This window comes from Vespa velutina, chromosome 5 (genome assembly GCF_912470025.1).
Source record: "Vespa velutina chromosome 5, iVesVel2.1, whole genome shotgun sequence".
Lineage (NCBI taxonomy): Eukaryota > Metazoa > Arthropoda > Insecta > Hymenoptera > Vespidae > Vespa > Vespa velutina.
This window is the reverse complement of record NC_062192.1, coordinates 7,551,043-7,573,484: the sequence shown is the minus strand read 5'-3', so window position 1 is coordinate 7,573,484 and position 22,442 is coordinate 7,551,043. Positions and strand designations below refer to the sequence as shown.

The 22,442-nt window shown below is 30.8% G+C and overlaps 3 protein-coding genes and 1 long non-coding RNA gene across 10 annotated transcripts; 2 read left to right on the top strand and 2 right to left on the bottom strand.

Moving 5' to 3' along the window:
• Window positions 1-513: 513 nt before the first annotated feature.
• On the bottom strand, window positions 514-12,505 carry LOC124949186 (chromatin assembly factor 1 subunit A). The gene is made up of 10 exons (XM_047493868.1): window positions 12,212-12,505; window positions 12,028-12,115; window positions 11,510-11,913; window positions 11,242-11,393; window positions 10,733-11,160; window positions 10,464-10,636; window positions 2,805-2,953; window positions 2,584-2,635; window positions 2,339-2,477; window positions 514-2,186 (listed from the first exon to the last, which is right to left on the bottom strand). The coding sequence occupies exons 2-10, from the start codon at window positions 12,092-12,094 to the stop codon at window positions 1,432-1,434; spliced, it is 2,319 nt and encodes a 772-aa protein (XP_047349824.1). The 5' UTR covers window positions 12,095-12,115; window positions 12,212-12,505; the 3' UTR covers window positions 514-1,431.
• On the top strand, window positions 3,234-10,681 carry LOC124949187 (Wilms tumor protein homolog). 5 transcript variants are annotated; one of them, XM_047493869.1, is made up of 7 exons: window positions 3,234-4,068; window positions 7,046-8,006; window positions 8,121-8,346; window positions 8,661-8,919; window positions 9,352-9,579; window positions 9,698-9,849; window positions 9,938-10,681. In XM_047493869.1, the coding sequence occupies exons 3-7, from the start codon at window positions 8,299-8,301 to the stop codon at window positions 10,232-10,234; spliced, it is 984 nt and encodes a 327-aa protein (XP_047349825.1). In that variant the 5' UTR covers window positions 3,234-4,068; window positions 7,046-8,006; window positions 8,121-8,298; the 3' UTR covers window positions 10,235-10,681. The 5 variants fall into 5 exon arrangements, with proteins under 5 accessions (XP_047349825.1, XP_047349829.1, XP_047349827.1 ...); XM_047493873.1 differs by lacking the exon at window positions 8,121-8,346 and having other exon boundaries at window positions 7,046-7,837; XM_047493871.1 differs by lacking the exon at window positions 8,121-8,346 and having other exon boundaries at window positions 7,046-7,888.
• Window positions 12,506-14,133: 1,628 nt separating the features above from the next.
• LOC124949059 lies at window positions 14,134-15,474 on the top strand. Its single transcript, XR_007100954.1, has 3 exons — window positions 14,134-14,433; window positions 14,530-14,625; window positions 14,741-15,474. It is a non-coding gene; the product is annotated as an uncharacterized LOC124949059 (long non-coding RNA).
• A 192-nt stretch (window positions 15,475-15,666) lies between these two features.
• Window positions 15,667-21,757, bottom strand: LOC124949242 (gonadotropin-releasing hormone receptor). 3 transcript variants are annotated; one of them, XM_047494001.1, is made up of 6 exons: window positions 20,224-21,757; window positions 20,030-20,145; window positions 16,457-16,640; window positions 16,162-16,364; window positions 15,966-16,087; window positions 15,668-15,865 (listed from the first exon to the last, which is right to left on the bottom strand). In XM_047494001.1, the coding sequence occupies exons 1-6, from the start codon at window positions 20,624-20,626 to the stop codon at window positions 15,712-15,714; spliced, it is 1,182 nt and encodes a 393-aa protein (XP_047349957.1). In that variant the 5' UTR covers window positions 20,627-21,757; the 3' UTR covers window positions 15,668-15,711. The 3 variants fall into 3 exon arrangements, with proteins under 3 accessions (XP_047349959.1, XP_047349957.1, XP_047349956.1); XM_047494003.1 differs by having other exon boundaries at window positions 15,667-15,865; window positions 16,541-16,640; window positions 20,030-21,757; XM_047494000.1 differs by having other exon boundaries at window positions 20,030-21,757.
• Between the last annotated feature and the right edge of the window lie 685 nt (window positions 21,758-22,442).

Genomic DNA, 22,442 nt, shown 5'->3' with positions numbered 1-22,442 from the left:
ATTCCTACCATATGCTACGGATCGGTAAACCCTACAACCACAAATCCAAACTGCCGAATGTAAAACTTACCTTTGGATCATTCTTTACTTTTTTTCTTTCTCCCTCTCTCTCTCTCTCTCTCTCTCTCTCTCTCTCTCTCTTACTCTTTCTCTCTTTCTCTTTCTTTTTCTCCCACAAAATTTTCAATATCACAGAATTGCGAGTTACTCTTCAAATTGCTCGCGCGTGTTTGATATTTTTTTATGAGTTTTGCTACAGCAAGTTCGATGGTATTTAAACGTTCGTGAAACGAGATACCTATGCTGGTACCATGCCGAGAGAAATATACAATTTTATCATTTTATTACTAGAAAATTCGATATCGCGCGCGTGAAAGTATCTTTTTCCACGTGTAAGTATTTCATATGTATTTATAACCGCAACAATTGCAACTATCCAATGCAAATTAATAATCGTAACGCACTCTCATCCAGAAGAGAAACGGAGAAAAGTTTGGAAGTAAAATCGACATCGTTAATACAAAATTAAAATAAACTTTATTAAGTTTACAATGTCCTTATTAAAATACGGCTCATATGAATTTTCCAGTATCGGTTGATCACTTTTTAAACGACGTTTCGATATTAATGATCGAACATATTAATTGAAATTAACGAGGAAACAAATATGTATATGCATATAGAAACTAAAGGAATGTACGACTACCAAATATGGTAAGTATTCCGCATGTGATCGGATTATAAAAATTTAATAAACCGTAACTATTATTATTATTATTATTATTATTATTATTATTATTATTATTATTATTATTTTTAAGTTAATAATGTACTTAAGATATATGAGAGTAAAATATCATTATTGGAACATGTACTAACGTGACAAAATAGTAATCTTTCTTTAATGTTTCTTTCTTTATTGACATCATAATTATTTTCAAGTCGATAATAAGATATCACAAAATTTTTACCGTTTTACACAATAAAATTTTTACCGTTTGAAAGATTTCTATCGAATAAATATATTTGTATCGAAAAATATAATCTCTTATATATCAATGATAGTCTCTCATAGATAGAAACACCAATCTAAATACGAATTTATTTTTTGCAAACGCGATCATAGACATTTATTAAAAAAGTAGATATTATATGTTAACGATAGATAAAATCGTGATATTAATAGATAATTCGTATATATATATATAATGAATAACGCGAATGTATCTATGAAATATGAACTTTTGAACGGTATCACTATGAATTATTAGTAAAAAAAAAAATTGCATCTTCAGTCTACTATATTACATGACGATCTTCTCTCTTTTTTTTTTTTTTACAATATATATCTACTTGACCTAATACATTTTCGTGCACATGTAATGCATATACGTAGCAATAGCTCACCCGGTGGTTTATATACATATTTTATCATTTCTTTTTACTATCATCCGATTTCTTACTTTCAGATTCTTTAATATTTACCAGGGATATCTCCTTTTTTTCATTCTTAGGGATAGAAATTAAAACCGCTCGTTTCGGTGGTCTTTGCAATATTGGTGTAGGTTTTATAATTTGTTTTGGTTCGGCTGAAAGTTGACGTTTCATTTCCTCCTGAGTAATTTTCTTTGTAAATTGAGTTATAAGCGGTACCTTTTTCTTATTTTTCTCATTGTCTTTTTCCTGTTTCTCTAGCTTATCATTGCTATCCGAAATCTCACTTCTACGTTTAGGTGTTAAATTATATGTCCAACGATTCGGTAGGGTTAATTTTTCATCAACATCCAAATATTTCTTTCTAATATCCTCAGAAACGTACCAACATGCCTTCAAATGCATCTGTCCTTCTTCAGGACAGGACATCCACCTTCCTATTTCACCGATTTTTTTCCCTAAGCTAGCTTTCGAGATCTGATTGTCTTTACTTATATTTTTCTTGTTCCAAAATGTGAGGAACTCTTTTACTAGGAACTTTTTCCCATGGATATTTCCATGAATTAAACGAATCAAGTCGGCCAACGCTTCTGCCGGTACTTTCGTTTTCCTCGTATTTCCTGTGGTTTGGATTTTCAATGGTGTACCGCTATTGGTGTCTGTATTCTCTCTCATAGTGGACGGAAGTACGACAGGTATTTGCGATACCCAAGCTTGTCGTGCTGTCAAAAACTCTACGACTCTCTTAGGAGCTAATAAAATAAAAAAGAAAAAAAAGAAAAAAAAAAAAAGAAATAAAAAAAAATTAAAAAAAAAATAAAAAAATAAAGAGAAAAAATAGAAAAACAAATTTTCATAATTCCTATGTAAATATTTCACGCAATAAAGATCAATTTCTACTCACTATTTTCAGGATAAATATTATCTGGACCAAGCCAAACGCAACCGATTATTTTCGGTTTCAATTTGGACATCTTCGCCCTTCTTTCGGCCTCGAATTGTTCACCCAACAATTTCAACTTGAACTTCTGAGTTTCCGGTGTCTGAAAGATATATTTTATGAGTACAGGAGATATTCGTTCAGAATAGATAAATAATCATTCTGAAAATAGATAGGTAATCACATTAAGAAAAAGTTTAAAAACTTACCATACTTTCGTCTTCCTCCTCATCAGGTCGGGCTTCCTCGTCGGACAAATATCTAAAAGAGACACACGTAATTATGAAAGAATATGATACCGTATCGTGAATGATACATAGAAGGGATGCATAGAAGGGAACAATTTACGAGCTCGCTCGTTGTCACTTGCTCGTAATAAGATCTACGAATTTTCTTTTTTTTTTTTTTTTTTCTTTTTCAAATGACTTACCCGTGTGGTACCATGAACTCATTGTCAACATCATATTCATTGTCATCCGGATTTTCCTCATCTTTCTCATCTTCCGAACCATGTAAAGATTCTCCAGGCTCTTCTTCCTCCCATTCCTCATCGGAATCGACCTCGTAATCGAACCATTTCTAAAAATAGTCGATATCGAAATCACTTGATTAGATGTACATTTAAAAGTCAACTATAATGACATTTTTTTTCGTATGTATATATATATATATATATATATATATACATAAAGTGTATTCCCATATTTAGCTAACTTATTTTCATACATGATTGAGGAATCCCACCATTATTATAGTCTATATACAATGAATAAGCAGGACGTTCGTATCAAAAGCGACTTCCTTGACGACCGATATCAAGTCTTCAAGCGACCAATTACAGTTGGCACGTGTTGTTCACTACGCTTTCGTTTTCTCTTCTTTACAGACAACAGAAGAGCACGCCGCGAACAATCAAGTCTGTCAAAATGTAAAGACGTTGTGAATATTTTCGATTTAATATCTCTCGAATGATTGAACTTGAAATCTTCGCGATTGGTGACAACGAAAAGTGATTTGAATAATCTTCTTTATTATTATTACTATTATCAACATCAACATCAACATCAACACCAACATCAACATCATCATCATCATCATCATCATCATCATCATTGCAATTCTCTTATTCTTAAAGTAACTTGGTAGCTTAGAACGTAGCTATTTTGAACTTGTTCTACACGAGAATAGAAAACGTCGAACGGAGGAATCGATTCGATTAATAAGAAACAATAAGAGTCGAATATATCGAGATCGTTGGCGAGAAACGTTCCTTCGCCTAAAAGTCAATAAATTCTCGGCTCTCTCTCTCTCTCTCTCTCTCTCTCTCTCTCTCTCTCTTTCTCTCTCTCTCTCTCTCTCTCTCTCTCTCTCTCTCTCTCTCTCTCTCTCTCTCTCTCTCTCTCTCTCTTTACAACCGCGGCAAGGGAACCTTTGTCCGATAAATCAACGTCGATTTCATCCCTACGCGAGCATCAATTACAAGACCTTCTCGAGACATTAATTTATTGTTGGAGAGGAACGTAATCTACCGGCTCGTTGATATTATTCGTCGCCGGTTAGGAAGAAAGAAAAGAAGCGGGCATTTCGAAAAGTGTACTTTCGACAAGAAGACGGCAGAAAAACGAAGACGGAAACGAAGAAATTATAAGTGAAAGAGAAAGAAGCACTGTAGCAGCTTTCGGCAGCGATACGAGGTAACCGGTCCATCATATACATAAAAGAGTATTTATTATCACGTAGACAGGAATAGTCGCGCGCCATCACGTCGCTGATGCTCGACGTGTGGGCAAATATCGTAGATCGCTCATGTTCGTTAGTTCCGGATACGATAACTATTCATACGCAATGCGATAATACAACGGCGCATCTTTCTCGACTCAAATGGACTTTTTCGTAAAATTGAAGAGAAAAAAAAAAAAAAAAAAGAAAAAAAAGAAAATTAAGAAAATAAACAGAAAAATTCGATTTCCCGATGAAAATCAATAGATCTTTAAAATTTTATTTACTACTTACTACATACGTCCGATTACAGATATCTTACAAATACACGTATAACGATACGAAAAATTGCAAAAAAAATCATGTACTTCACGATATTTCTATCGTTATCTATGCGTATTTCGATTACTAAACATGAATTAATTCGTCCACGAAGATACGAAGTACGAATTGACACCAAAAATTTATTGAAATTAATCATAAGGACTCCGAATTTTTTCTTATTTATCTTGACTTCGATATTTTTCGATATATTCTTTCATTAATATGGTACGAATAAATGACGAAAAATTATTTTTTTTTCTCCCCTCTCTTTCCACACTCTTTACAAGATATCTTATTATTTAATATATTTACCGTGATCTACCCAACTATGGTGCAATTTTTGAAACGTCGAACGAAACTTGTAACTATGATTAATTATCTTGAAAAAAAGAAAAAACAAATAAAAAAATAGGAAAAAGTGTAAAAAGAAAGAAGAGATCTTCGTGCCTTTTTCGTGAACTTGACGCCTCTGGCCAGATCGGCAGAGCATGCCGTGAAAAATCCAAAACAGACGCTAACGCACGCACATATATACATATATATAGATACGTAATATCGAATACGGGGGCCCAGTCTTTCGGAGTGGGACTAATCGTAAAAGGAAAAAAAAAATGAGAGAGAGAGAGAGAGAGAGAAAGAGGGAAGAAAATGCACTTATCGAAGTAACGCGTAAACGTTTCGACTGTGCCTGCCGGAGGAGCGAGCCTCGTTATTTACAGCGTGTTGTCACCCAGCGGGCCATCTGTAATGGCTGTTATATGCCCCATTAAGATTATGGTCGTTGCTTCTCTTCGCGCGCACACACCGGCGATTAACTCTCTCTTTTTTTCTTTCTCTCTCTCTTTCTCTCTTTCTCTTTCTACAATCGTAACTGATTTATTTCCAAATATACCCAAGTCCTTCCTGAACTTTATTACGTGTTACGAAGCTAATAAAGTTCATGCTGACTCGCATTCGATCCGTCATCGTGGCGGGTCTCTTTTGAAAATTTTCCGAATTTTCTAATCATGGAGTTTTGACAAAAAAAAAAAAAAAAAAAAAAAAAAAAAAAAAAGAAAAAAAAAGAAAAGAAAAAAAGAAAATAAAAAAGAAAAAAAAAAGAAAAGAAAGAAAGAACCATAAAGGAAAAACTATTACGTATTACTATGCAAGATCATATAAAGCGATATTGAAAAATTTCTTTCAATAGAAACGATAAGAATAAATTATTTATTTGGGTTTATTCTTAGATATCGTTAATAAATCGCGTCTTCTGAACATTTACAACAAATGAAAAAATAATAAAAAAGAAAAAAAAAGCGGTCGATTTTAAATCAATCCTTCGATATCTTCGTTCTCTGTTTCCTTCTTTATCATTCTCGATATATTATATTCTTTCAACGTGATCCTCTGTAATGCGCGATGAGGACGCGTTCTTTCTCTCTATAAAATGCGTCATTAGATAAATTAATATTATCTATACGAGCATAAATTTCGCAGAATGTCTGCTTATCAAAAAGTTGCGACGGTTGTCTATAAGGTTCCGGCGAATTCGATTAAATCAGATATTTCAGATATTATGTATAGGAAATAGAAAGGAAAAAAAGAGAGAAGGGGGGGGGAGGGAGGGAGAAAAGAAAATCGGAAACGAACATTATAATCGTATCTGATCATTAGAAATGCAGGGCGGTCTATGGGGGATGGAAAAATTTTGAGAGCGAAAATTATCTCGAGAGTTTCTACGAGTAACTTCTCGAATTTCCAGTCGCACCGCGAAATAGAGAATAATTAATAATGCTCGCTGTTCTCGAGCATTGCATTCTTTATAAAAAAAAAAAAAAAAAAAAAAAAAAAAAAAAAAAAAAAAAAAAAAAAAAAAAAAAAAAAGAAGAAGATAAACAACAACAAAATTAGTCTATCCAAACGGACGAAACAGAAAAATAAAATGAACAAGTCATTCAATCAAATTGAAAAAAAATATTTACAACCAATATCGCAATCAACGATGACGAAACGATCCACGTAAATAATCATTTTCAAATGATTTCGGTGTTCTGTGATCCATGAGTGTATTTTCTGACGACAATGTTAACGCGTGCCAATGAATTGCTTGACGTTATTAGTTCCCCCCTCCTCTCTCTTTCTCCCACCTCACTTTCTCTCTTCGTATCGTTGCTTGGTATCGTTCGATAGAGAATCGAAAAGGCGCTTAAATGCAATAGATCAGAGCAATCCAGTAAAGACATACCGCGGACGCGGTCAATCTCGCAGATAAACGACGGTGATAGACCGCCGTGGTGTGGTCTGTTTTTCATAACGTGGTAAGAGACCGCGATAACTATCGAGCAATGCACGCGTATAAATCATAAAATGATGAATAAGAAAGAAATGGAAAACAAAAAAAGGAAAAAGAAAGAAATAAGGAATAAAAAAAAACCATAGGAGAAGTTTATTTTATCCTAGCAGAGAATCGAGAGTATCCTCTCGAAAATAACGAAAACTGATTCTTTTCTGTCTTCCTATAAAACGGAAAAAAAAAAAAAAGAAATAAAAATAAAAATCAATCGATCCTCTACTACTCTCATTCTTTTTCTTCTTCTTTATACGAAAGTGCGAGCAAATAATATAAATATATATGTTATATCTAAGGTCAGCCTCCTTCAAACCGATAAACATATATAGTACATGGAAGCAAATTCCTGGTGGCCACTGACTTCGCTGACACTTTATCATGACTCAAGCCCCTCGAAGTCGCTCTAGGTCAAAGCCATTGCCATTTCGAGACGAACAATCGTCGATGAAGATACAATATATAGAGAGTGTGAACTCCTTGGAAAATCTTAGTAAAACTCGTGACAATATCCTTGACAATGAAAGTTGTTATGCGATCAAGAAAGCTAATGATTACTGTATCTTCGTTTCTACTGGTATGTTAAATTTGACGATAAGATCGAATTATTTAGTTTGTGTACGATCAGATATGGCAAGGAATAAAAACAAACAAGTGAAACTATTTATAAGAGATACGACGAGATGAGTTGCCACATATGTAAGTTTTTTTTCTAAAAAAGAGAAAAAAGAAAGAAGAAAGAAGAAAGAAAAAAGAAGGAAAAAAAAAAAAAGGAAATATTATGACTTTTGCGTGTCGCAAAAGTTGATGGTCGCGAGAGGACGATTAGCAAGCAAGGGAAGGATGAATGATACTCGTAAATAAACGAACGATGACGGAATAAAATAGCGAGGAACGAGAGCTGTATCTGGACCGGTACGGTTCTGGAGATCGGTGTGCTTTCTCGATCCCTTGGGAAGGAACGACAGTGACACGGCACCGGCTGGCACAGCGGCGATTATCTCTCGAGTCGTGTGCGATGACAACGCAAGCACTACACGTCGTCTTCGATCTGCCGATCGACAGTCTGAAAACGATCCTCGACGACGAAGGTACACGTGCGAGCTCCAACAAGATCGATCATTTGTCTATCCTCGATCAGTGTATGTGTGTATAAACATTCACATATGTGTGAGACCGAGGATCGGATACCAAAGATACCGGTTTTTCTATTTTGCACACAACATAATCAAGCAAATCGTAGTCAATGCGAATCACGAAGTAATAACTTCGTCGTAATAATAACCAGTCGATACTACTCACGTTACGTTATTAAATTTTTTATCTTTCATATTTTATCGATTGTGTTAATATTTTCTTCCTTTGTCTTTCAAGAATTTCAACTATTATCACGAAATGTACGATCACCACTGGCTATTATTGTTTAGTTGGTCTTGGTCGTTGGCAAAAAAGATTGTATAGCTTGATACTAAATAATAAATTATTTTCGATCGAGGATAAAATTTACGATCTCCTCCTTCTCTTCTCTTTTTTTTTCTTCTTCTGAAAGTTTATGGAGAATCGATCTATCGTTATGATCGAGGAAACTTTGATGTTCGACGTAAGTATCGAAACGAGATTTTAGAAACATTTTAACGCGTGTATCTTAATGCGGCGTCGTATATTAACTTTCTTTCTTTCTATTATCTTATGATAATTTGCGATAAAATTCAATTTTAATTCGATACGTAAGGTTCATTGAATGAATTAATGTCTTTATCGTAATGCGTGTAATACAGTACGCGATTGTCAGTGCTTATTTTGCAACTCTCTGATTCATACATTTTCACGTTCATATATCTAAACTTTGTTCTTTGACTCGTAGATCTATTATTATTCGATCTAACTAATGTTTTCTTTTTTTTGATCATTTAGATGGCAGATGAGCTATTATTTTCTGCTTTGGGATTAACGACGGATATAAACTTCGATAGACCACTATCGTCACCCTCTGTATCGAATCTACCCTCCGAATATGAATCCTCTTGCAGGACTCCTTTGAGCGATGATTCAGAGAATATCGACAATCATGCAATATCTTTGACGACACCCGTTGAATGTTATACAGAATTAACGTGTTCTCCGAAGGATTCTTGGAACGATTGGATGACAAACACATCTACATCTTCCTCGGGTAAGATTATTGTTAATTAATTATTTTTATTCATCGATACGTTTTTCTAATTATTCATGTATACGAATATAGCCCCTAAGAGAAAGGCAGCACTCAATACTTCGTGAATAATTGTATCGGCGAGTGTATATCATCGTTAACTTGATGCTAAAAACTTGAACTAGTTTTTTATTGTTAGATGGCGTTCGCCATAACTATCATCAACGAAAGTGATCGTCTTCAGGCGCAATATTTAAAAAATTAAATAAATAATTGTAAATTAGTATAAATAATTTTTTTAACATTTCAATTATCTTTGAATCATATCTATTTACCTAGAAATGAGAGATTATATATTTCCTGTGGAACGATAAATAAATGTAACTTTTTTTTTTTCGTCTGTAATTAAAAAAGACAAATCTACCAAAAATTTCATGAATTACATTCGTACAGGTTGTTTGAGCGAATTGAGCGAATTAGATTCTGAATTGGAGTGGTGCTTGGACAGAACTTGGAACTCTGGTCTTCCTGAAAGAACACCACTTTGTACGGCAGGATGCGAAGGATTTTTACATTTACCTTTGCCAAATCCACAACAAATATTCAATAATGATGAACCATTGCTTGTACTTGGTATTGATTTAAGGACATTAGAAAATACATTAGGACCGGAGGAAATAGGTAACGAAATATTATAATTTGAAAGAATCTCTTAAATTTGAAATCTTTAAGAATATGTATATATATATATATATATATATATATATATATATATATATATATAATTATTGGATTTTAGTTACAGATTATAATAATAATCAGTTAGAAGAGAGTCTACTTATTTCATCAGCAGCTACAGCCGCATTGGCCACTCACGATTACACTAATCGTAATTTGGCTAATGCAGCAGAGGATAGATGTTTTCCATGTACTTATCAAGGCTGTCTAAAGGTATTAGACATATAATTAAAAATATCTTTAAGGTAAGCGAAAAATATAGTTTGATTTCGATAACATGATTTTTTTTTTTTTTTAATAGGTCTACGCTAAAGCGTCTCACTTAAAAGCTCATCTACGTCGTCATACAGGAGAAAAACCATTCGCTTGTACATGGTCAGGTTGCGGATGGCGTTTTAGTCGATCAGACGAATTGGCGAGGCATAGACGATCACATTCGGGAGTGAAACCCTATCCTTGCGAAATGTGTTCGAAAAGATTCGCACGTAGCGATCACCTAGCAAAACATCGTAAGGTGCATAGGAAAAATACTTATCCCTTGTTTCAAAATGGACGTGGATTTCGTAGTGGAAAAACGAACGTACTACCAGAGATTTAGTGAATTCTCAATCCAAAAATAATTTCATTAGGAGTTGACTTGACACGAAAAGAAATAGAATCTTAAAGTGTAGAAAGAAATAGAATCAGTGTAAAAAGAAATAGAATCTTAAAGAAATGAAGATCTTAAAGTATAAGTAATACCTCATCCGATTATTACATCGTGTCTTTTATGGAGAGCATTAAAAATTCGCATTAGAAAATAAATTTAAAGAAGATTCTTTACTCACCGCATCTTTCGAAAATGGTCGACGAGGATTTATATTATTGCTTTGTTTTCTCCAAGTTCCCCAATATGGTGGTCGACGATTTTCATGAAATTGTAATAATTTTGGCCGATTTTTATCCATGACAACCTCAGGCTGGAAGACTACACTCGATTTACTATCATTCTCTTCTTCATCTGTGCCATAATCATTAAAAAACAAATAAATATTTTTTGCATAAATTAATTACCACATTGTATTATTATTGTTATCAGTTTTTTTTTTTTTTTTACCTAATACGATTATATCATCATCCTTCGCTTCAAGTGGCCAAGTTTTTTCAGATTTATGTGTAATAATTTTTTTAGTTCTCATTTCTGCAAGATACAAGTCATTATTTTTTGCTCTTCCACTTTTAAACTTATCGTCTAGCAATAAAATTTCATTTTTTTTTAATCTTCTTCTAGAAATTGGTGCAATCCTCATATCTGCTTTAATCTCAAAAGGCATGAAAGTTTGTACATTCGTATTACTCTCCTCCTCTGCATTTTTAATTTCCTGCTTTTTAGGAACGAAAAAGCTAGCAAAATTTGAAGCTGCTTTTTGCTTTTTACGTTCGGATTCTAATTTCTCTTCTTCTTTTTTTTTCCTCTCTTCTTCTTTAGCTTCTTCCCTTTTACGACGTTCTTGTTCTTTTGCTTCTTTCTCTTTCTGTTTTTGTCTAAAAAAAAATACCTTTCGTAATTATTCTATATACAAATATGTGACTTCGTTTTACAAAATGAAGCAGTTTGGTACGTACTCCATTTCCATTTGTTTTTTAAGTTCTTTTTGTTCTCTTTCTTTTTTTTTCTGTTCACGTTCTGCTTTTTCCTTTTCTTCTTTCTCTTTTTGCTTTTTTTCCTTTTCCTTCCGTCTATTCTTCCGTTCTTCCTCACGTCTTCTTTCTTTTTCCTGAATGACAATAATTATATATGTATATAGATAAAAAATATTACAAAATATACATAATGTCATAGAAACGATAAAGGTCTAAAAATAATTTGATTATCATCACGATTATACATTACCATTCTTAACTTTTCCTTTTCTTTACGTTTTTTAGCACTTTCATCTCCTCGCAATTGCTTTGGCGTAACTTTTTTATTTCTCTTAACGTCTGTACTTTTTGATGTTTCTGTTGGTGTTTTTAAAGTGTTTTTACTTTTAACTTTATCATGCTGCACAAATTTCCCTTGAAATTCTTCTTCTTCATTCGATATTTCTATCAATTCCACATCAGTTTTACTGCAACATGATGTGTTACTTTCATTAAGGATTGTATTATCCACATCAGAATCTTCTAATTCTCCCTTAGTTGTAACTTTTACAATTTTGGGAATTTTACATTCCTCTGGAGATTCTAATTTTCTTTTTTTCGAAAAAACATTATTTGATCCTGTTTTAGGAGATGACACTTCAAATGTTAAGCGTGCTGTAATAAATATAAATGAATATTCATTTGAATCATAATGTATTTCTAATGGAGCAAAAAAATATAGAATTTCATAAACAATAAAAATATTGAATAACTATATATTATATATACCTTGTTTCAACTTTCTCACTTTCGAAGGGGTGACCTTTTCGATAATACAATCATCTTGCATATCCATTACTTAAACGTTTCTTTATCTCTGAACAAACAGAAAAGTTGAAAATGAAATACATTTCTGTGACTTATTAAAACATTATACCAGTTAAATAATATTTAATATATCTTAATTTTTTACCTTCACTTCAATTGCGCAATAGTAATTTGTTTATTAATACATAGTACGCTTGATAATATCAGCAAAACGAATCTACCAATGAAGCGGTATAACCTAATTAAAAATTTTGTAATTGCACTATTATAAACTATAAAATTAATATACTTGAATAATAAGGCACTAATTAATACATCTATGTAATATTAAAAAGAGTTATAAAATATACAAATTCAATTATCTATTATGAAGAAGGTGCAAACACCGCATTGCTTTCCTTCACAACAAAATCCGCGGGAAAATGTAAAAGGAAAATCACTATATGTATTTCCTCCATAGAGTTTTGAAAAATATCACTAAAATTAAATATCTAGATTCTTAAATATCTAAATATAGACCAATCATTAACTCCATGAGAGACATTCACCAATAGAAATTTGTCTAGAACATTGATAAATGCTACCAACATTATTTCTACAAAATTCTCATTGGAAGCAAAATATTTTCACTAAGATGAAGAATATTTTTTTTATTGTATATAAAAGATACATTTATTCTATATATAGTATATCTAATATACCATTTTTTTATTATTTTATATTTGAAAATAAATTAAATACAAAACGTTAAAATTAAGATATATATATATATATATATATATATATATATATATGTATATAAATGTATATAATATGAATTCGTGTATATACATATAAAATAAATGATGGAATATATGTCATATATTACATCATTTTACGTGTGAAAGTATTTGAAAATATTTTAAGTTTATGAATACAACATAAATACCTTTTCTCCTTTTTTTTTTTTTATTTTTTTTTTTTTATAATAATTTCTTATCCTATATTTATTATCAAAATATTATTTTAAGTAAAAACGTCGTATTTCAATGACTTTTTTTATTAAGATAGTGATTGCAAAAAACCAAGGAATATACGCATTTTCGATTTTAAAAATATTCATAACAAGCATGTAAATCAATCATATAATCATAACATAATTAGAAGTGATATAATTAGCAATTTTTGTTTTTATTATAACTTGTTATTACAGTGACATACATCATATTTCGTATACAAGATAATTAGTTTTTCTTATGTGACTTAGCAAAATCTCTATCATTAAGTATTCATAAAAAGCATATAAAATAACTGCATGCTATTTAAGAAAATGTTAATAATCCTTTTTATATAGGAAGTACATACGAATATTCATAATTAAAGTACATACGTATAATTTATATTTAACTGTAAATGTTTTATGAGTCGTATAGTTTGACCTATGTTTTTGTAAAAAACATATATTTGATAAACTTACTTTAGCAAAAACATTACTTATTTGCTCCAATCTATTCTCTATTATTTCTAGATAGAATAACTTTTGAATGTCAAAGATTATTATATATATATATATTTATATATATATATATTATATTTATATATTGATATATATATAATAATTAATTATTATTACATTTAATACTAAAATCATTTATAAACGGATTTTACATTTGTAAAGCATGAAAGAGCATAAGAATAATAAACGATACAATTAACTTATGGTATAACCTATTTTTATATGTAACGTAATATAACTTTTTATTTTAACGTTTTTCATTTAATTTATTTTCAAATATAAAATAATAAAAAAATAGTTACCATAGAATAACATTATCTTGTATATACAATAAAAAAATATTCTTCATCTTAGTGAAAATATTTCGCTTTCGATGAAAATCTTGTAGAAATAAGGTTGGTAGCACTTATCAATATTTCAGACAAGTCTCTATTGGTGAATGTCTCTCATGGAGTTAATGATTGGTTTATTGATATTTAGATATATAAGAATTTAGATACTTAATTTTAGTGAAATTTTTCAAATCCCTATGGAAGAAATAGTGATTTCCTAACAGATTTTCTGTATAGTGATTTTCTAACGAATTTTGTTGAGAAGGAAAATAATGGTATTCTATATACGTTTGTTGTGTCTGCTTCTTCTTCATAATAGATAATTGAATTCGTATATTTTATATCTTTTTTTAATATTATGTAAATACATTAATTAGTGCCTTACTATTCAAGTATATTAATTTTATACATTATAACAATGCAATTTAAAGTTTTTAATTAGGTTATATCGTTCTATTGGCAAATTCGTTTTATTTTACTGATATTATCAAGCGTATTATGTATTAATAAATAAATTACTATTGCGCAATTGAAGTGAAGGTAAGAAATTAAAATATATTAAATATTATTTAAATGGTATAATGTTTTAATAAATTACAGAAATGTATTTCATTTTCAACTTTTCTGTTTGTTCAGAGATAAAGAAACGTTTATGTAATGGATGTACAAGATGATTGTATTATCGAAAAGGCCACTTCTTCAAAAAGAAGAAAGTTGATATAAATAAATAAGGTATAAATATCATATAGTTTTTTAACACTTTTATTGTTTATGAAATTCTATATTTTTTTTATTCTATTAGAAATACATTATAATTCAAATGAATATTCATTTATATTTATTACAGCACGCTTAACATTTGAAGTGTCATCTCCTAAAACAGTATCAAATAATGTTTTTTCAAAAGAAAGAAAATTAGAATCTCTAGAGGAATGTAAAATTCCCAAAATTGTAAAAGTTACAACTAAGGGAGAATTATTAGAAGATTCTGATGTGGATAATACAATCCCTAATGAAAGTAACACATCATGCTGCAGTAAAACTGATGTGGAATTGATAGAAATATCGAATGAAGAAGAAGAGTTTCAAGGGAAATTTGTGCAGCATGATGAAGTTATAGATAGTAATATCAAATTTAAAAGATTTTCGAAAATGAAAAAGAAAGAGTCTCATAAAACAGATTTTAACAAAATTCTTTACAAAGACAAATAAAACATATGATAAAAATATAAGCGTAGATGAAAATATAAAAGAAAAAGCAGAACAACATGATATTGCTTCTGTTCAAAATTTACATGATAACTTCTATGAATATTCAAATGTAACAGATAATGATATATTAGCAATTAAAATAAATGATTTTGAAATATCTTACAAATATTACCAAAAATGATAAATTATATGTCGATTCTAATTCTGAAATAGATGTTTCTCCAGATAATGAAGATAATAATATGAAAGAATTAGAGAATAAGGAAGCCATAATATCAAAGTCATAATATCAAAGGCTTAAGAAGACTAACACAAACAACAGAGAATACAAATGTTATAAAAAATAAAAAAGTTACTCCAAAGCAATTGCAAAAAGAAGAAAATCCTATATATATATATATATATATATAATATATACTATAATATATATATATATATATATATATATATATATATATAATATATAATATAATATATATATATATATATATATATATATATATATTATATTATATATTATATATATTATATATAATATATAATATATATATATATTATATATAATATATATATAGACACACATATACATACATTGACCTATATGATCTATACATGACCTGTGTGGTCCTCTTCTTCATCGGGGGTGTTTCTCGATATTCGTGTTCCATGTGATAAAAATAATGCTCGTGCTCCTTGGAGTTCTTTCATAGAACGATTATTACTTGTATAAGTGTTTCGTCGTTGAAATGTTAAAAAATCTCTAGATATTAATGGAAATGACTTATAAATAAAGAAAATATAAACAGATTTCTTTGCGTTATAAATGATTTTTTTTTTTTCTTTATTACCACGAACGTTACCTGGGGTAATAATTTTTCCTCTGCCGTTGCGGCCAAAGATGAAAGGCACCGTATATCAATGGATTCACTAAACTGTTGCTCATACCAAAGAAAAAGATTCCACTTCGGAGATCTTCGCTCAGCTAAAAATAAAAAATAGATCATCAAATTCGTCAATAAAATGATCTTTCCAGATGAAATATACGTTATCACTTACGTGTTCGTCAGGATTAAGAAACATAAATATTATCATCATCGTATAATATGGTGTCCACCAAAGGACAAACGCAGCAACTATGACAACACTGATACGCAACGATTTCGTTTTCGCACGGTGTAATAATTTTCTTCTATTAATATCACTATTCGTACGTTGCAAATTATTGTTAATTAATTCTGACTTAAATGCTTTTTCACTTTCTGAAAAGATAATGATAAGAAATAATTAATCATTGATCGAATAGATGAATTATACGCTGATATAAAAATCTATACTAATATTCGTTACTTACTTGATATCGTAATTACCGTTGAAACGTACGTGGTAATTAAAATGGCGAGTGGTAAAAGAAACATGAAAAATATGCTAAACATACCATACAACTGTTCTTGCCATGGTTCCGTATAAAATCCATGCGTCACACATTGTATGAACTCCTCAACAAAAGGTCCGCGTGCCACGTGAAAGATAACTATCTGTCGACATAGTGTTTGGAAATTATATATGTATATATACACATATATTCGTAAAGAAAGAAAAAAAAAATATATATATATATATTAAAATAAACACGTCCTTGAAGATAGATGTGAATTTTGATCGAATAAGGATCGATCTCCCTCTCTTTCTCTTTCTGCTTAGTTACAAACATCGGACGATCATAGATAAACAAACGAGTCGTCCGACTCGTCGTTCGTCTTTCCTCTCTTATTAAAATAAGTAATGTTTTGGTTTCATTCTCTAAATTTAAAATTCATCGTGTATAGCACGTAATATCCGGAGAGATATCGTTAAAACATGAAGTGAAGCTTACAAAGAAGTAAAAGAGTTCGAAAGAATTGCCAAACGTTCTCTGACGTTTTACTTGTCGAGGTAATCTTTACCTTTGATACACATTTCATTGTCTCCCTTTCTTTCTGTAGTTTTGCAAGCTTCAGACACAGTTTATTTTCTTCTTAAGATATCCCGACTTGTTTGAGATATTTCGATCATTCATACGTTATGCACCTGACGCCGCGATTGATTCCTCGAGACTTTATCAATGATCTGTTTGTCTGTAGACATTGAGAATTGGCGCCCTCTTGTCTGCACAATTATCCATTTATGGATAAAGTTGCTCGGCTCTTTCATACACATACACACAAACACTATTTCTCTTTCTTATCGATACATAATATTCCGAACGTCTCTGAAACTTTCTTTTAAATAAGACAAGAATTTAAATATTTAGCATATATTAAAATACATGGAATAAGCAAGATTACCAATAAAAATAATTCCTATACAGGGTAACATTCTCGAAAGTTTACATAGTCCTTCAATGTCTTGACCTTTCAACATGGTGATTTTAACGGCCAAGACCTTGGCTCTAGTGATCTCGGCTATCAAAGAGTTGCGAGAGATAAAAGGTTCGACGTCGCGAGAAATTTTAAATTACATCACGTCTACCTACAGCATACCATTAGAAACAGCTCGTCGTCAGGTTGAGTGATATTGTTTTAACCCTTTATTATATTATCCTATTAATGTCTTATTAAATGTTAATTATAAATTATTCGATTGATATGAGAATGTTACATGAATTCTTTTAATAGAGGAACAAAATAATTTGTTAACTTTCTATATTTTATCGTATTTCTTTTTATGAAATAGATGCAAGTAGCTTTGAAACGTGGTATCGCTTATGGAATTTTGAAAAAAAATGGCATACATTATAGCTTACCAACTGATACACAAGCTGAATGCGAGGAAATCGCGACACAAGAGTTGGGTCTTTTAGATAGGTATTGTCGACGGAGACAACGAAGAAAGAGACGTGGTTGCAAATCAAGAAGACGAGTTAAACGTAAGTCGTGTAAATGTAAGAAGAAACGACGGAGACATCGAAGTTCGAGAAGGAGATCTCGTTGTAAGCCGAGAAGATCAAGGAGGAGGAAGTGCTCTTGTAAAAAACGTAGAACTTATAGAGGAAGATCGATAAGTCCTTTATCGAAAATAGAGAATCTTTCTCTAAAACCAACGATCGAGAATAATGATTGCAATGAATGTGAAAATAGTAGTCATTCTTCGATACCCTCTGTGGGAAGACGTGATCATGGTATTTCATTATCCTACTAAATATTAATCCCACGATCAATATAATATTAACACAATAACACTGTGAATAGGGACATATAATTAAATTGATTTTTTTTTTTTTTTTTTTTTTTAGTAATATATCTATCACATTTTCATTCATCAGATTATGTCGACTCAAAGAATATTCGATAATTTATTTTATAAAATCTTTCGAAGTCGTACTTTTTTATTTATTATTTTATATAAAATATTTCTTTGTGATATATAAATATTTGTATAATATATACACATATAAATCTGAGTACTTACGTTTTCTAATTTTTCTTTTGTTATAAGGAATAATTATATTTATTATTAAAAATATTAATTTTTTATTTAATTATTACTGATACTACTAATTATCTAATTATTACTAATATTTAATTACAACTGATATTATAGATGATGAATTTTCTATACATATTAAACTACGGAGAGATAGAGATAGAGAGAGAAAGGGAGAGGGGGAGAGAGAGAGAGAGAGAGAAAAAGAGAAAGAGAGAAAAAGAGAGGTAGATAAAAGAAGGTAGTAAGAAATCAAATATCAAATAGATAATTATTTATAATTGAAGAAAGTAGAAGGGAGAACTGGTTATTGCTGTTGCAATATGTTTTAGTATGGCATATCTTAACCGTCTGTCTCCGCATACGTTTCTTTTTTCTCGTAAAAACTAAATATAATGCGATATCTGTTCCATTTTATAATGAATAAAGATACGAGGTCATGTACGGTTAATTCGTATGATTTATCTTAATCAACCGAAGATGATGATTATCTTAATGATTTTGCTAACGACCTGATTCTAAAAGAATTAATTATACTTAATTAATTGACAGTTTGTGAATTTCTGTTAATTATACGTAATAACAAAATAATTTGAAAAGCTGCTCCAATATGCCGGACATTTTCAAGAAACAAATTTTATTATTTATAACGTCTAATACAACATCTAGTACAATACGGTCGATAACTTTTTGTTTATATTTATATACGTTTATAATATGTTATGAATATAATAAGGAAAATAGTTATAACGTATTTTAGATTTTCATTCATACCTAGCCAATTAAAAGTATCAGACAAAATTTTAACGAAGTCCGGAAAAAAAAATCCATAGGACGAAGTATGTATGTATTATATATCTCGAACATCACGACAAGAAATTTATTTCACGAGAAACTTTCACATCGTTATTTAGATCGTCATCGGGTTCTGTGATCGATGCGTTTTCGAGAGACAATTTAACGGTAGCCGTGAGAAGAGAGAATGGGAAAAAGTGATAACGAAGACGGAACGAGAAACGATAATAATGTGGAAGATGCATCGCTCCTTCTTTGATAAAAATCGATGCAGTAGAGTTCGTGAGAAGTTACTAAACTCTTTCGATTTTTACGACGAAACCTCGACTATTTTCTACAACTCGTCTCTCTCTCTCTCTCTCTCTCTCTCTCATTCTTTCTCTCTCTCTCTCTCTCTCTCTCTCTCTCTCTCTCTTTCTCTCTTTCTTTCACGATTTAAGAAAAAGAATTCCAAAATACGAAAAAGAAAAAATCGTATAGTTAAAGTACGATACATTTTCAAACAGGAAGTTAATATGGATTCAATGATCTTGCGGAAGAAAGAAAAACAGATGTTACTTCCTTTTAAATATCAAAACATGTAAAGTACTTTAATTATGAACAAGATATCGAAGGACGATAATCTATCGATATTCGATTTTTAATTGGAGCATTTAATTAATATTACCTGTGGTGTTGCCAAAAGTATAGAAAGTACCCAGGCAAACGTGACGAATCTGAGAAATCGATGAGTTGTACTCAAACTCTTCATTGGATATCGAACAGCAACGAAACGATCGACACCTATCAGCACGAGGATAAACGTGCTGAGATAAAGACTGAACACTTGGAGAAACTTGAAGAGTTTGCAAGCGACATTACCCCAAATCCATTGAACGGTATAACTCCAGACTGCTTCACCACCGATACAAAATATCGTTACGAGAAGATCTGCCACGGATAGATGTAATATCAAAGTATAAATGGCTGACCAGTTTTGCTGTTTTCGTCGATTTTTTGTCACTGAATATATCGTAGCAAGATTGGCTATTAGACTGACGATCGACATGACAGCTAATACAATGGCCTTGAGGTAAATCATTTTGGTCAATTTTGGTGCATGTCCGAGACACGTAGAGTTGATTGACGTTAAAACGTCGTTCATGTTTTTCGGCAATATCTCTTCTGGATCAACGTTTATCTCACTATTGTAATCCTCGTACCCCCCTGATAGAAAGAGAATGCTAGTATTCATCGTTCGCATCGTCGTCATCGTCTTCTTCATCCTTCTCGTTTCTTTTTCGGTGAAAAGCTAAACGAGTTCCTCCCGAATAATTACGTTTTCGATTCATCGATATGATGTACTTCTATCTCGAATATTCTTTCATTTTTCTTTAACTAGTGGATTTCATCACTTTTTTTTTATGGTTCTTTTATTGAGAAATTCCAAGACTTCTTGCGTTCGTATACAATAATAAGGGCAAAAGGAAATGCGTTGTTTTTGTCTGTTTGCTTTCTATGGACATGCGTTTCCGGTATCGTCTTGAGAAAACTTCCTCTTATTTGTTTGCATTTGTTGAATATCGTTAATGGTAAATAATTTTCTTATTCTTTTCTTTTTTTCTTTTTTTTTTCTTTGCAAATCGAGATATAAATTTTTTTTTCTTTTCCTTTTTCTTCTTTTTCTCAGTTTTTCATCCTAACAAAATTCCTTCTCGATATTCATATCAACTTATTAGTAGCCATTTTCTAGCAATGAGTTTTCTAGTAATTCAGTTTCTAGCAATGAGTTGCGATATTGACGCATATGTTGCATTTTTAATTAGGTCTTTTCTTTGTATCATGGGAAATGATCTTTCTAGAAAATTTATTCTTCGATGATTTTGATTTAATATAATTATATATAAATGATATATTAAATTAGAGGATAATTCTGATAAGCACTTGCATTGAAACGAAAATATTAATGTTATTTTTGTCGTTCAATCTATGCATGCATAGATATGGGCCTAGCAGTGAAGAAAATAGCTTCGAGAACTTTAATATTTTCCACGTTATAAGAATTTGTTATAGTTTCTGCAAATATTTCTTTATTATCGCGTCGTTTCTTGTTCTTAATATTCTTCTATACCACTCGATTAGTGAAAATTTTCGATTAAAGTCTCACAAATATATTTTATTCCTTGTCACACTCAAATATTCGATTCCCACTCGAAATGCTCGGTCACGCTCGCGTCGCCTTTCCACGTTCATCTGACATATCGCGTTGCTTCGCTTGTGAGGAAAGACATCGATGTTTTTATGCGCCTATTTCTCCACCTCTCTGCGTTTGTGCATTTTTATTATCTTGTCTCAAAGATTTATATCGACATCGCGTTACGTTTAGAACTAATACAGCGTTGTAAGCGGTGTAAAATGTGTTCCATGAAACGAACTACTTAAAAAAAAAAAAAAAAAAAAAAAAAAAAAAAAAAAAAAAAAAAAAAAGAAAGAAATCATTAACGTTTGTATAGTTTAAAAACATTAGTTTCTGATAAGGGCCGTCCTTGGTTTAAATTTGTTATTTGTAAAAAAAAAACGTTTATGAAGAATAAAGTATTCGTATTTTATAATTTTATGGTTATACATTTTGTAATATATTAGTCGTACAATGCCATTCGAAAGCCAATATGAATATTGTAATATTGTTTATCGGTAATATGAAAATAAGTATCTATTATGTCCGGTTAAGCGTAGAAAAAAATGTTATCAACAGTCGACATTCATATTGTAACTATCTTACCATGCTATGGTAATACAGTTTTCGAGAGTTACTAATTTACGTTTTTTACCTTAAAATAATTACAGAAGGTAAAGCCAATTTTGATTTGCACATTTAAACTAGAAAATTATCCTGAATTATATAATGACGATCCTTTATTATTAACTTCACCACTTTATCACGACTCTGTATATAAAGAAGGAAATAATAAAATAGATCTAGATAATAAAAATAAAAAGTCACACGAATGTATTCTCGGACTACACGATTCCCATTATAACTTGGAATAACGCTAGGAAAACATAAAAGGTGAGGATCTTTTCAATTTAAAATGAATATA

What these genes read in the sequence shown, in the direction of transcription:
- LOC124949242 (XM_047494000.1), bottom strand. Translation starts at nt 20,626, where the DNA reads ATGAAGAAGACGATGACGACGATGCGAACGATGAATACTAGCATTCTC. An exon ending in TACTTTTGGCAACACCACAG is followed by an intron (nt 16,641 to 20,029) that starts GTAATATTAATT and finishes CTATGTCGACAG; the next exon opens with ATAGTTATCTTTCACGTGGC. An exon ending in AACGGTAATTACGATATCAA is followed by an intron (nt 16,365 to 16,456) that starts GTAAGTAACGAA and finishes TTATCTTTTCAG; the next exon opens with AAAGTGAAAAAGCATTTAAG.
- LOC124949187 (XM_047493869.1), top strand. Translation starts at nt 8,299, where the DNA reads ATGGAGAATCGATCTATCGTTATGATCGAGGAAACTTTGATGTTCGAC. An exon ending in CACATCTACATCTTCCTCGG is followed by an intron (nt 8,920 to 9,351) that starts GTAAGATTATTG and finishes ACATTCGTACAG; the next exon opens with GTTGTTTGAGCGAATTGAGC. An exon ending in CTTATCAAGGCTGTCTAAAG is followed by an intron (nt 9,850 to 9,937) that starts GTATTAGACATA and finishes TTTTTTTAATAG; the next exon opens with GTCTACGCTAAAGCGTCTCA.
- LOC124949186 (XM_047493868.1), bottom strand. Translation starts at nt 12,094, where the DNA reads ATGGATATGCAAGATGATTGTATTATCGAAAAGGTCACCCCTTCGAAA. An exon ending in AAAAGGAAAAGTTAAGAATG is followed by an intron (nt 11,394 to 11,509) that starts GTAATGTATAAT and finishes ATTGTCATTCAG; the next exon opens with GAAAAAGAAAGAAGACGTGA. An exon ending in AAAAAACAAATGGAAATGGA is followed by an intron (nt 11,161 to 11,241) that starts GTACGTACCAAA and finishes ATTTTTTTTTAG; the next exon opens with ACAAAAACAGAAAGAGAAAG.